The sequence below is a fragment of the Mustela nivalis genome, assembly GCF_964662115.1.
Source record: "Mustela nivalis genome assembly, chromosome: 5".
Classification (NCBI taxonomy): Eukaryota; Metazoa; Chordata; class Mammalia; order Carnivora; family Mustelidae; genus Mustela; species Mustela nivalis.
The window spans coordinates 23,986,626-24,001,100 of NC_139024.1; the positions used below are offsets into that span (position 1 = coordinate 23,986,626).

The following is a 14,475-nucleotide window of genomic DNA, read 5'->3' on the forward strand; positions in this document are numbered from 1 at the left end:
AGCAAAAACAGCCACCACTGAGGAGTGCCTGGTGAACCCTGTAGGCATGAACCGCTACAGCGTGGACCCCTCCACCTCCGCCTTTAGCCACAGGGGCTCCTTCCCCACCTCCTCCTCGCTGTACTGCAAGAGGCAGAACTCTGGAGATGGCCATCTTGGGGGAGGCCTGGCCACCACTGCCAATGGTCCCCGTTCCAGCCCCATGTCCTCTGGAGGCCCGTTGGCACCTGGGCTGAGGCCCCCAGGCTCCAGCCCCAAGAGAAATGGGACCTCTCTCGAAGGAAACAGATGTGGTAATGTAATGCATGTTCTGGCTTCCCCGTGTTTTAACCTCCTCAGCCATTGCTCTGGGATCACTGCATGTAGGGGGATGGGGGTGGGGAGGGGAGGGAAACCATGCTGTCTGAACACAGGAACACTGGGAAATCAGAAGCCCTTTCGTGGATTTTTGTTGTTCTTAAAGGCAGCTAACTTCAACCTTTGACCACAGTATTTTTTTTAAGAAAGTGGTGTATTAGAGTAGGCTAGGCTGTAGGAGTAAATAGACTCCAAAATGTACAGTGGTTCAAGTGCAATAGAAATTCATTTATTGTTCAAGAGTCCAAGGTGGGTGCTCTCAGTTGGTAGATGCACCCCAATTCAGGGACTCAGGCTTTGTCCATTTTGTGTCCCAGCTATCCCCTGTGGTCTCCGTGCCCCCAGCACCCAGTGAGTAGAAAGGAAAAGAGTGAGCACGGAAGGCACACACTTCCCTGGAGCCAGGAAACGATGCATGTCACTTCTGCTCATATTTCATTGACAAGAACTGGCCATTTTGCCACACTTAACTCTAAGGGGATCTGAAAGGTACAGATCAACGCTATGCCAGGAAATAGAAGAATGAGATGTCAGTAAAGCATCGTCTCTTGTTTAGTGGGTGACCTTTGCAGGATACAAATAAATGGGCAGAGTCAGAGTTACACATTTCTACAAATGCTGGTTATAATCTGTCTATGGTTTCATTAGACAGAATGAGCTTCAGTCTCATCCGTTAAAGATCCCTCATTGGAATGTAGTGCACAAAAGGGCTCTCATTCTAGGGGTAGCTTGGTATCCATTTTGGATTATGGTTTTTTAAAAAATCATTTTCAAGCTTCCGTATTGCATTATTGAACAAAGGCTGTAGAGCATAGTAGATAATCACGTGGACTGTGGAACCAGATGCACTGGGCTGGAATCCTGGACCCAACACTTCCCGACCTTATGACCTTCTGCAAGTCTGGACTGCTCTGTGCCTCAGTTTCCTTACCTGTAAAATTGGAATGGTAACAATAGCATCTACCTCATAGGTTTGTTGGGAGGATTAAATAAATTCATATGTGTATTTAGTGCAAGACGTACACATGGTAAGAGCTCAATAAACATCAGCAGTCACAGACCATGTCAGCACACCTCTCCAGAGACCACAGCCCAGCAGCTCTGCGCCTGAAAACTGCCGAAGAGAGGAGGCTCCAGGCCGAGGAGGAGTCAGGGAGTCTCCATCTTGCCTTCTGGAGCCTCCAAGTGGGTTGTCTGTCTTCCCTGGTGAGCCACATCTTTGTTCTGAGTCGCAGCTCTCTCTACCAGTAGCCCTGAGAAGCCACAGTGATGAGCTGTTTTGTACGGTCCAACGTCCTTCACGTGCTCCTCTCAAGGACCTCCCCCATCCTGCACAAGCCTCTCCTGGCTGAGGACAGAAAGGTATGCAGGAAATGCTGGAGGGAAAGGCAGTTCTGGGGGCAGAGCGCAGAATCTCTCAGCCAAGGGGGCTTTGGCAAATGTAGAGGCGTCCTGCAGACTGCTTCCCAACGTTATCACGTCGAGCCATCAGCCGGGCAAAAGATTTGAGTGGACAGAGACACTTCCCACCTGACTTTTAAGAACAAGAGCAGAGAACAAGATCCGGCACAAATCAACATTGGAACGTAAAGGAGGGGGCCCAGCTGTTTCCTAGGCTTGTCCGCAGAGTTTGTAACATCTGGTATAGAGTAGTCCAGTCAACGTCCATTATCTCTGTGCCCCTGCCATGATGCCAGGGCCCGCACGGTTTGCCCCTGGCTGTCAAAACTCTCATGTTGGTGTCCCTCTGCCCTTCACGTGTCTCTTCCTCTCCACCTCTTCTCCTCAACCCAGTTCCCATTTTCTCAGGGCAGTGATCATAGGACATCCCCTGATTGAATTGACTCATAATCCTAAGAGTGTTAACCCTTTTTCAAAAGGAGGTTTTTACTCTCTCTTCCATTCAAGTTGGTGGAGTATCAAGCCTTAGGTCCTACCTGTAGGATTCAAGCAGTAAGAAGAAGGCACGATTTCGATGAAGAGAACTTCTGCCACTAGCTGAGTAATTGTCTGCTCCATTCCGGTCTATCTGGTACCCCCAGATGAGGGGAGTCTTGGACCCCCTGAAAAGGATCTCAAGGTAGTTTCCTTCCCATCCAGCTTCAACAACCCTCTTGTCTTTCATATTCATCCCTACCTCAGCCCTTTGTTCTCCTGGAATGACACCCTGGTTAGCTATCTGAGGAGTCTTCCTTGAGGAGAGGCCCAGACCCTCCCCAGGAACCAGCTCTCAGAGAGAGCCCTTTCTGTTGGAGCTCGGGTTGCTCCCTGGGAAAGCCCCACTTGCTCAGGACTCAGGTAAAATCAGAGAGATGGAGCCCACAGGCTACTTTCCACTCCAAGCAAATCACTAACTCTATCCTGAATACTGGCTGTCTCTTAAACAACTTAGAAATATTAGTGAGAACTTTGATACCCAGCAAATCAGAGTGGTTCATAATTAGCAGGACCACTCTGGGCTGTGGGATATTAAAAAATCACAGCTTCCTCAGAGTAAAGTGGCTGCAGGTTATAGCACCTGAAGTCTATTGTTGAGCCTCTGTGTTCCACGGAAGAAAAATAAAAGTATTCACCCTTTGTAGGTACACTAACTCTCGAATGTTCCAAGGATTCCTTTAACCAGTATGTTAAATGGAACCACAGATACCAGAAAGCCAGCCAGCTATGCTCGTTCTAGCGTCAAGGTGAAGGAAGCGGGTGGGGAGAATACGGGGTGGGGAGAATACGGAGGGCAGTGCCAACCTCTCCGAAACAGGGGTTCCGCTCTGCTTACATCTCACTGGCCGGAGCATAGTCACGTGACCACCAGCTGCAAGGGAAAGTGGGAAATATGGTTTTATTCTAAGCAACATGATCCCAGCTGGAAATCGGGGATTCTGTTACAAAAGAAGAGGGAAAAAAGATATTGGGGAGACAATCGACAGTCTCAACCACACCTCCCAATTAAAAATGTTCATTCCATCGATTTCCTTCTGTAGCACTTTGTTCCCTTATCTCCAGCATGTCCTTCTTGCCCCACAGTAGGAACCAGACCCCCAGCTTCGTGAGGTCCCTTGCTCATCTCTCAGTCCTCCACAGTCCCAGAAAAGGGGACTGCTTGTTTGAGGCATTTACTAAATAGCCATTTCGTAAATATGAGCCAGACACTTCCCATACGTTATTTATGACTTCCTATAAGTTATATTTTGCAATTTATTATTATAGGATGTATATATTATTATAGTAGGTATTATTATATACAATACAGATAAAGTGAAGATCAAGATAAGATTCAAGTGTTAAGCCAGGATTTTACTTTAACTGACTTCAAAGCCAGCATCTTTCAAAATTACCCCCAGGGATTTTCAAACTATGTTCAGTGGGCTTCAAGGAGTCCCTCTGAGGCTTTAGGGGCTAGGGACGGGGGGATTCCAGCACCCCCCCCCCAACCAGGGCCTCTTCACATTTGCATAGTGGGGTTCTATATATGCTTTGCTTGAACCGAGTTTGCACAGTTAAACCCGTTTGGAACCCATAGAGATAAGCTGTGCTGAATTGAGTCATTGGCCTCCTTGCCCATTTGTCACCTATCAGGCTGGGTCCTTGCTGTGGGCCCTCTGGAGGCTTAGTAAGTTTTCCCTCCGCCCAAGGAACTGCTCTATTTTTGCTCTGAAATTGCATCCCAGATGTAAGTAGTTGGTGGTAAGAAACTGTACCTCTTCAGGAGGGTTTGACCCGAGTCATAAGCCCTAGAAGGGACCTAAAAATGGATTTTCCCCTGTGGTGATAATCAAAATGGTTTAAAACACAGAAGCCAGAAAACTGCAGGGGGATGCAGGCAGGAGGGTGGGCAGGGACGGCATGACGAACCGTGAGGACTCCCCCTGGCCTCCTGCTCCTATGGCCTCTGCCAGTGAGTGCTGAGGGGACATATTGACATCTCCCTGGGTTTTCCTGATACTCCGGTAAAAATTTGAAAGCTCGTCCCTGTCTCTCATCCTAGATATAAGCACCAAGAACTATAAGGTTTTCAGATAACAAAAGCTTCCTAACTTTTGCATTAAATAGGCCATGTTATAGAATTCCCAACCACAGTTAGTCCAACCTTCCGAATCAAGAAAGGAAGTAAATATGACATTGTTATTGCCACCCATTGTTATTGCCTTCCCGTGGATTAGAGTTTGCTTCTTCGGGGGTGAGGTGTTGGGTGATGGACAGAGAGACTGACCACCCAGTCAGAAGAAGGAGAATGGGGCCCACACTCCATGGGAAGGGGCTGAAGTGAGCCAAGGCTTGGCAAGGGCTCCTTCATCCTGGGGGAAGAACTTTTCTTTGAATGATGAATGAACCAAAGGAGATTATGTATGTGGTTGTGGGCATGTGTGAGACACAGAGACTCAACAGGCAGCAGTGCGAGGACCTGGGCTGTGACAGTACCAGGAGTTGCTCTAAGCACTGACGCACAGGCATTCTGTCCCTGGTGCATGTGGAACAACTTTAGAAATAACCGCCGCCATCTTTAATTATACACCCAGTCACAACTGGGTTTCCCTCTTCGCTCTGCATGCCCTGGGCCTTTAGGAGCGAGATTTTTTTCACATTCTTTTCTCTGCTGTCCAATTTCCTCCGCCTGGCCCAGCTGTGTCAGGCTGGACCCATCTGTCTTCCTGACACCTTCCCATCCACTGGGAGGGGGGGGACGTGGGGGGCTAGCGTATTTATTATCTTTGTGAGCGCACACCACCGCAAAGGCTTTACAAAGCTGCCGCTGGAAAGTTCCATTTCTCTTCCTTCTACAGCGACCTTATGTGCTTTGGGTCTTGAGCGACTCCTGAGGTGTGACAGGCTTCCTGCTGCTCTCGGTCTTGTATGATAAGAGGCCCCCTCGGCCAGGCTCCCAAGCCAGGCCCGGCTGCTGCCATTCCATCCTGGAAAAGTGAAAAACGCCCACAGCAAACACCGGGCACCAGGAGTGGAGCCACTTTCCAACTGGCCTGCCTCCCTCCACAGCCAGTACCTGGAGAGCCTCCTCAGTAAAGACAAGCTCCCCCCGCCCTCTTGCTCAGCATCCTGCCGCCTCCAAAGGGGCCCCTGGCAAAGGAGTGCCCTGACCTTGCTCGAGGAGCTTAGGCTCCCCAGGACAATGCCCTGAATCAGTCTGGGGTTCTCCCTTTTCCTATCAGATATGGGAAACTCGATTTGACCTCTGCTCTGATCACTCTAAAATCATTCTTGGCACCGAAAGACTTCCAGCCTTTGTAATCAGAACATCTATTATCACCGCAATTAACGCCGAAGCTCCAATGGGGCGGATTCCGAGGCGAATGCGATTTCCGAGGTTTCCGTGATTCCTCATCTCCACGTTGCGTGCAGATGTCTTTAAGTGCAGTGAAATCAACTCTAATAAGCATGCATCCGCATTCAGATGGCCCCAGGGTGCCTTAACAGTTTCCCGGCAAAATGCCCCGTGCCAACCCACCTTAGGGGACCCTTCCAGGTCCAGCGAGGAAAAGGCAGGGGAAATCCCAAAGTAAATGCAATCCTCGAGCAAACCATTATGATTTTAGGGCAGACTTGGAAATGCGATGCTGTACTTCGCTCAGCACTGATGGAGAACCGAGCCCTTCTCGAGCGCATTGAAAAGAGGAGCAAGAAGGAGACAGCGGGGAACCACGGCACCCTGGGACTGGAGGAGGAAAGTGGAAGCCGGGATCTCTGGACGTGGAATTATTCTGTAGGGAAACCGCTTCATTGTCCAGAGCTTCTGCTTTCTTCTGGCCTGACAATAGGATTAAGAATTACCTGCTCAAGGCTTTTGAATGAGTTATTGATACTGTTTCCACAAAGTACATCGAGGCCTTATTTACCAGCACATTTACTTAGAACTGGGGAGGCGTCAGTGATTATAAACCCTGTAATGAGAGGGTCCCGTTTTTTTACCAAACACTTTGCCCCGGACCTGGCAGAGAAGAGACGCTCAGTAGATGTTTCTGGAATGAATGGGGTAGGGGTGGGGTTGGGAAAGATGAAAATGATCATCCTCAAGAAACTTGAACCTAACTGGAGGTTACAGACATGCATACTTGCAGTATAAGGCAATTGTGGAAAGCATCTTAGGACAAAGGTGTGGGGGTTAGAAGCAGAGGAAGGGCACATCCAGATGGCAGGACGCAGACATGCTGCCTGGGAAGGGTCTGCCTGGGCTTTGATGGCTGGTGGAATGTCTGTGGAAAGGTGGGAGTGTAAAAGAAGGGAAGCAAAGAGCACCAGCTGAAGATGGAGAAGGGAAGCTGGGGAGACACGTGGTGGGTGTGCCCGGACGGGAGGGTGCATGAGGGCGCCGGGAGCCTCCTTCCCTTTGGGGAGCATGTGATGCACAAGAGCTCTAGGGCCATGCCTGATCCCACTCCAGTCCTGACACTTGCCCTTCCTGGAGGACAGTGTTGCCACTTTACAGTTAATGAGATGAGTCATGGTCAAATTGCTAGCCATGGGCGTTCCAGCACTTGTCCCTAGGTCTCTCTGGCACCAAAGCTCTTCCCTTCTGTCTCAGAAGGAAAGAAATTATTAAGACCAAAGAGAGTCCTTGACCTTGAGCTAGAGTGTGCACTCTGGAGCCAGCGCATAGGCTAGGGACCTTCATAAGGGGCACAGCCAGAGCCGGGTCTGGGGAAAGCGTTGAGGCAGTGTACACAGGTGTGCTCTAGAAGAAAGAGATCCCAGGGCAAGGATGCCCACAGGAAACGGCTGCAGGGGTTTGGTAAGAGGTTTCCAGCCAGGGGAAGCAGGATACAAGGGAGAATCTGGAGTGAGAGGCATCCTTCTAAGAGCTTTAGAATAATTCACTGTGGGGACTGACTTAGGGATGCTAGAGACAGAGGTAGCAGTAGAGACATCACTACGGTTCCAGAAACCTGAGAGGCTGGAGAAGCCGGTGCGGAGGAAGGAGGATGAGTTAGTCTGGGACATACCAGAAAGAGTCAATCCCTAAATAGTGCTCGGCATCTGATGCACTCCACTCATCCCGCACCTTCCATCCGGAAGAGGCATTGTCCCATCGGTACAAGCTCGCGCAGTCATCATTTATCGAGGACCAGCTATGTATCAGGCGCAGGAGTAGGCCCTGTGCTGTCGAGGGGTTCCCCCAGCTGGTGGGGTAGATTGGAGCAAGCGCTCTGAAGAGCAGGGGTTGTGAAGGCATGTGGGGCGCGCCCGGAGTGGTAAGACCACATCTCCTGCCCGTGGCCCTCACAGACAGGGGGTCCAAGCTCTGGTGGCAGAGACCCCAAAGAGGCACCCAAATGCACCTCAGTTCTGTCATGTCTCTATTGTCTTGGTGTCCCCAGTGGGGGCAGAGGGGATCTGCATTCATTTGGGACCCCCAGCACTATAGGGCCCAGAGGGATGTTGATCTCAGCAAGTTTTCTCTGGTCACCAAGGGACCCGGCTGCAGGAGGTCCCGGGCTCCCTGAGATAGGGCTGAGCAGGAGGGGTTTTTTAAACTCAAACGTGGCTCAGAAGCTCAGCCTGCTGAAAGAGATCTATTTTCTAGCACGCCACTCCCTGGGAGGACAAAGGGCTTTAGCCTGGATGGAGCCTTTGCTTCTAGAAGTGGCCTCCGGGTGCTCCAGGTTTCCCACAAGCCGCTCCCAGGCTTTCTCTGTCGCAGAAGGTCACTCAGGCCGGGCTGGGGTGTGGGGCGCGGGCAGGCCGCCCAGGGAGGCAGGGAGGCCCTCGTCCCCTTGTCTCATCTCTTCTCTGTCCACCCATCCAGCCTCGAGCCCTTCCCCCGACGGGCCGGACGCCAGGCAGCCACGGAGCAGGAACCCTTCCACCTGGACTGTGGAGGATGTGGTCTGGTTCGTGAAAGACGCTGACCCGCAGGCTCTGGGTCCACACGTGGAGCTCTTCAGAAAGCACGTAGGCGCGGGGCGGGCAGGGTGGGGGGTGGGGTATGGTGGGGGCCTGGCCCCAGAGGGGGCGGGAGGGCTGGGGCAGGGACAAGGAAGGCGGAGGGTCAGGGAGCCAGGGCTGCAGGAGCGGGTGAGCTAAACCCAGAGCCCGGGCTCCGCTCAGAGGGAGGCCAGATGGAGCCACAGGCTTCTCAGAGCAGAACAACCACTTATTTTTGTTTTTAAGAAGGGATATTTGTCCCATCTGTTCCCTCCTTTTGGCCTTTATTAAGTATGCCTGTTTTCCTGCCCATCCATCCGTCTGTCTGTGCATTCAACAAACATTTATAGCACACCTACAGTGCGCCCAGGCACCGGGACAGCGCCGATTCCTCAGCCGCCGGGAGGATTTGATGAGAAAATGCACGTCAGGGCTTGAGCACGGTGCCCCGCTTGTAGGTGGCCTTCCGTTGGCAGGGACTCTTAAAACTAGGAGAGTCTGAAATATATAAAGTGGTAAATTGGGCGGGCGGGGGGGGGGCAGGTAATAATTACTGCTGCATGAGCCATCTTAATAGGCTCCCGATGTCAGCCCTCTATTGCTGCTATCCCCAGGTACCGCAAGCATCTAGCTTAGAACAACACAGGTTTATTATCTTCTGGTTCAGAGGGTCACAAGTCTGGCCGGGCTCTCAGTGGGCTGAGGTCAAGGCGTCGGCAGGGCTGACGGTTCCTTTCTGGAAACTCTAGGGAGAATTCGCTTCCCTGCCTTTCCCAGCATCTGGATGGCTCGGCCCTCGCCCTCCAGTGCAGCAGCAGCAGGCGAGCCCCTCCCCAGCGGCCAGCTCCCGTGCTCTCTTCTGATTTCTTCTTCCACTTTTAGGGATCCTGGTGATTACAGCTGGCTCTCCCACGCAGCAATCCAGAATACTCCCCCTATTTTTTCCCAGCCAGCTCTTTAGCAACCTTAATTCCCTTTTGCTAGGAAACCTAACATCCTCCCAGGCTCAGGGGGGCAGGCTGTAGACATCTTGGGTGGGGAGGAGAGGGAGCGTCATTTCTGGCCAAGCCCAGTTACCACGATACTCTCCTCCTGTCTCTCACTTTTATTTGGTGATTCCGTCATAGAAACCGTATTCTCAGATCTGGGGAGACTCCTCCTCTCACCGGACACTCACATTTCATGAGGGATGTATTTGAGCTCCCTGGACAGCAAGGCCTTGAAAGCAAGGATCCCAGAGTGGGATATGTTGAGCGGGATCTGAGTGGGAGGAGGCTGGCTCTCTTCCAGAGTCGTAGGGCATGGTGGAAGGCCAGGAGATGGGGTAAGAGAGAAGATTAGGCCCAAGGACGAGAATTTGTCCACTCTGCCATTTTGCCAGCGACAGAGTGATCTGGAGTGGATGCTTCTGGCTGGCTGGCTGGGTGCACGAGAAGGGTAGGGGTCCTCAGCTGTATGACTCCTGTAACTGTCTCTTTCCCCAGTCTGAGCACTCAAACTCTCTTTGGCTCTTGTGACCTGAAGATAACAATGTAGCTGAGCGAGGAAACCGAGCGTTACTAGGTTCACGAATTCTACAAGCATTCTGGAGGGTTACCATTTTCAGAGACAAATAGGAAACAATACCATGACCTCACCCTTGAGGTTGGCATCCCCTTAGTAGTTCTTTTTGCTAAGCCCTGAGATGAAGCAGGTACATTATTTACTTGTATGCCCCCTGGTATTGTTAACAGGGCCAAACACCTAAAATCCCTCGTCAAGTGTAATTAGCAATTTGGTAATCAGCTCAAGGTTGGTGGGCTTACTACCAAGGAAAGAAGCAAGAGATTAGGGTGATGGACGGAATACCAGGGCCTCATACCAGCACCTGAAATGGAGGGGTAACTGCTAGTTTCTGGGTCTAACTGATGGACGATACTTTGTCTTAGTCTGTTCCGGCTGCTGTAACAAAACGCCACAGACCGGCTGGCTTAGGAACAAGAGCAATGTACTCCTCAGCTCAGGAGGCTGCAAGTCCAAGGTCAGGGTGAGAAGCCCCCTTCCGAGGTGCAGACCGCCATCTTGCTGTAGAAGAATACTAATCCTATTCCTGAGGGCTCCACAAAGTCCTCACCTCCAAATACCATCCCATCGGGGGTTGGGATTTCAACATTTGCATTTGGATGGCGGACACAAACGTTAAGTCCACTGTAAACTTTTTGCTCCTTCAGCCCTAGAGCAGATAAGGAGATAAATATCACACAGGGGCTATTGGGAACAAAACTGGGTTTATGTTTGGCTCCTTCAATCAGGGGAGTAGGAATATGAAAGATCCAGTGTCATATGACCTCAGGGAGAGTATGGGAAGAGGAACAAATAGTATCTTTTTGCTTTAATTTATTTTTTAAAAGAAGATATTGCCTTGGGACTAAGAGAATGTGTGCCTGAGTGAACCCATATTCCCTTACCTCGTGCCCTGATCCCATGTTAACCGTAGCCACTGTCTGATCGATCTCACCATCATCTGGATTTTCTTGTTTCTGATCCTGTCCCACCAGGAGATTGACGGCAATGCTCTCTTGTTGCTGAAGAGCGATATGATCATGAAGTACTTGGGTCTGAAGCTGGGACCTGCACTGAAACTCTGCTACCATATTGATAAACTGAAGCAAGCCAAATTCTGAAGGTTTCTCAAAAGATGGAAGCGAAGTCCAGACAAGCAGGTCTCAGGATCGTCTTCTGCCTTACCAACATCCAGCCGCCATCACAAAATGGCTTCTCTCCTGAAAAATAACATCCACAAAGACTGAATCTTTTTCTAAAACTTGTGCATCTCTGCCTTTTAAAAAATTCAACATGGCCCCTTCGAAAGGCTCCTCTGTGTTAATGATTTGCCAAAAATTAATGGAAAAGCCTATTATTTTAGCATTCCTGGTAGGTTGGTTGCTGTGAGTAGGGGTCCTGTCTTTATGACGAGAGATCAGGGACCCCAATGCTACTGCCCAAGGAGAACCCTGGAGGGTTCCACGGATGTGAGAAGAAAGACCTTTGTCTTTACGGGAATTCCACCATAGCACCACCCGTTTTAAACGTTTTTAACTCTGCCCCAGGGGACCTGTCAGTGTGAGCCTTGCTTAATTCAGCTCTGGAAGCTGTCTTCTGAGGAAACATGCCTCCTCACCTTGCACTATCTGGAAAACTTGAATTCTTTTGCTCTCTGAAAGAGAAGAAAAAAAAAAATATTTTCTATTCCGACTTAATTGAAGTACTGTGTTTTCCCACTAGAGGGCAGACCGCTTATGAAGTTTCAAGACCCTCCCAGCAGCCTCCTGCTGATTTAGTGCTCACTGGGCAGGTTAGGGTCTCTGTGGACTAGATCTAGCCTACACAGATATGGGGAATTTCTTCCACAGTCAGCACCACAGATTGCAACATGGGGAAGAAACTATCTTCTAGAACGTTCTAGTTCATATCCAGTCATTATTGACTGACTGAGATGCACAAGCAGCAAAGGCAAAAATTTAGAAGTATGTTCCTCCCAGATGGGGCTTTGGAGTTCCCTCCCTTTCAGAGTCCTCACTGGGGTGTTGACGTGTTGGCGCGCTGAAGAGTCTTACTGACATTTAGCCATGGGTGTTTCTTTAAAAAAGAAGAAAAATGTCTCAGATAAGCTTTGAAATGGGAGAGTGTTGATTTCTTATTACATTGCTGGATTATGTAGTTGTACCGCTGGCTAATTTTCCTAGCTCTCAACAAATACACAGACATGCTATCATTGGATTTAATTCCATTTACAAATAGGTTTTCCCTCCTCACCGTGGAGTAATAGGAAAAAATTGATTTTTTACCCCTTTGCAGCTGTGTCCAAGGAAGGACGATGATGAGTCCCCGATTTACGAGGCAGAGGGCAACCTCATCTCCATTCTTCTTTTTATCCTTCTCCTTTCTCTCTTTCCCTCTCTCTTTTATTCGTCCTCCCACGCTGAAGAGGAAACATATTTACAAAATGAATTCACCTTTGCCATGGGTATATCCTCTCCCTTAAAAACATCTACAGTGTCCGGTTGGAGGTGAGGAGTGAAGACTAGATTCCGCAGTCTCTGGGAGGGTGAGGATCAAGGAAATCTCAGGGCCTCTCTGGGCCCAAGTGCAAATTAGAAAAAGCACCCCTTTCTCTGGGATGAGGGGACGGGCGGGCGGGGGGTGGTCTCGGGCGATGAACAGAGAAGGAGGGATTTCCTCCCCCTCCCCCTCAACCAGGTGCCCTTGCGCAGGACAGATGTACACCCTTGGGGCCAGCCAAGCTAGATCTGCATATTGATCTTCTATAAATCAGTTAGAACTTAGAGGAGGACGGCCCACTTTGATGAGAAGAGAAAAAAAAGAAAAAATTCCTAGCGAAATCCTTTTTTAGACACACTAACGGTGGCTGGACTGAAAGCAAGACAGAGACGGGAAGGAAACTTGCCCACAAACTGAGTCTGGGTCATCAGGTTGTGGAGGGGCTTAGTGTGGGTTGCTTTGGGCACCTGACAGTACTACCCGGAATCGGGCCTCGGGATGGGGTCGTCCACGATTCTAACGTGATCGATGACTCTGCCCCTCCAAGTTTGTTTATTGCAAGTATTTATGGCTGGTCTGGAGTTAGCTAAGACCCCTCAAAAGGCCTTGGCCAGTTTATGTACTCAGAACTGCCCTGTGAAAATGGTGAGAGGCAGAAAGCACCCCCAACAACCTAGATGAGCTGTTTTTTTTGCTCAGTCCTCTAAAACCTGTCCTGTCTCTTCCATCAACATATATATACCTCGTGGAGAGATTTTCACAACTTCCCACCCACCCCCACCGGTGCCTCCCTCACTAGAAAAGCATGAACGTTGGTGCCCCCAGATTCAAGTCATCCCCAAACGATGTCAAAGAGATCCTTTGAGTAGGTTTCCGGGGGGAGAGAGATTTTAATCATCTCAAGCCTCGGAGCAAACTGGATCCGTGTTCACGTGTAACTGCTCTCACGGAGGTGCGATCTCATTTTGCATTAAACTTTAAACAGGACAGATTGCTGAAGCCATGATATTTAAGGTTTGACTTTTTAAAAATCTCATTACTCTTAAAATGAATGCTGCCATATCAGAAAATAACCCGGGGAGGAAATTCCTCCTTGCCTGTTTTTGCACTGAAATGCAATTAGCCAACCAAATTATTGTAGCAATACTGCAATTATAATTAATTTTCACCCCTTTCAAAAATCTTGTCAAACCAAGCAGCTAAATAGCTCAGCAAATGTAAAACATGCCAGGCCATTTCCTCTAAATGGACCTTAAAGAGTCAGGCCATGTGTGTCACTGTTGTCCAAATGGGAGCTTATTTCGGGAGCCTCACACTTGTACAGACACGGTCCTTGTTATTCCATTGTAGCTTCGCTTCAGGTTGTGGTGAATAATGACATAGTTTTGCATAATTCCAAATTAGAGTGTGTGAGTGTGTGTGTGTGTGTGTGTGTTCATGTCCAGACATTTCCAAACACCCGTGTCTGTTAAATACTTAAAAAAAAACTAGGGACAATTCTATTGCCTAACTCATTTTAATTATTTCATAAGTGCATGGATCCCTTTGTGAAGACGTCAGGTAAAAAATGTAGGGTGTGTGTGTGTGTCCTGACACAGTGGCTGGAAGAGCCCAAGGAAGAGGCTGAGAGCGTGTCAGCTATTCTGTTCTCTGGGTGTAAAATGCCTCCCCCAGCTTCAGGAAGTTAGAGGCAGAACCTTCTCTCTGCCTTTGGGACGAGGTATCCCCACTACTGCCAGCAGGGGGCGCCCTGAAGGCAGCTGGGGACGGTGCCGGGTTCTGGTCAGCTTCCCTCAGGATCTGACCAGCCCAGTGGAGCCAGCCAGCCCAGGCTCCCTGGGACTGAGGCGGGACACCTAGCTGGGGACCTCGCGGGGAGGGGACAGACATCTTAAGGGCGTTTAGTGCCCACCAGAGCGTTCACCCGGCTCCCCCCATTGCTCTTCCCCAGGGCTGCCAAGGTTTTCTCCTTTCATCAGGAGGAAAGAATGAAGAGCTCCTAGCTCCTCAGAACCAAATACACTATTTAAATCTATTGGGAAGGAGTCCTGAGTTAGGGTTGGTTTGCTTGAGAAGGAAAGCAGCGAGAGAGAGAGAAGACACCACTCTAAATTTCTTAAGAACAACAACAAAAAAAAGAACACCTCCTCTCACAGTCCTAACCCCTGAAGCTGCAATATATTTTAGTATTTATGTGCTGTATGG

General features: G+C 49.7%; 1 protein-coding gene across 11 annotated transcripts in view; it reads left to right on the top strand.

Moving 5' to 3' along the window:
- The window catches only part of SCML4 (Scm polycomb group protein like 4), a 97,336-nt gene extending 85,353 nt beyond the window's left edge, over window positions 1-11,983 (top strand). For 6 of the 11 annotated variants that reach the window (XM_082732080.1, XM_082732082.1, XM_082732084.1 and 3 more), the window contains 3 exons: window positions 3-293; window positions 8,111-8,256; window positions 10,767-11,983. In XM_082732080.1, the coding sequence (XP_082588206.1) occupies window positions 3-293; window positions 8,111-8,256; window positions 10,767-10,892 (563 nt within the window). In that variant the 3' untranslated portion in view covers window positions 10,893-11,983. The remainder of the gene's footprint in view (window positions 1-2; window positions 294-8,110; window positions 8,257-10,766) is intronic. The other 5 variants (XM_082732085.1, XM_082732086.1, XM_082732078.1 and 2 more) reach the window with 2 other exon arrangements.
- Window positions 11,984-14,475: the final 2,492 nt, after the last annotated feature.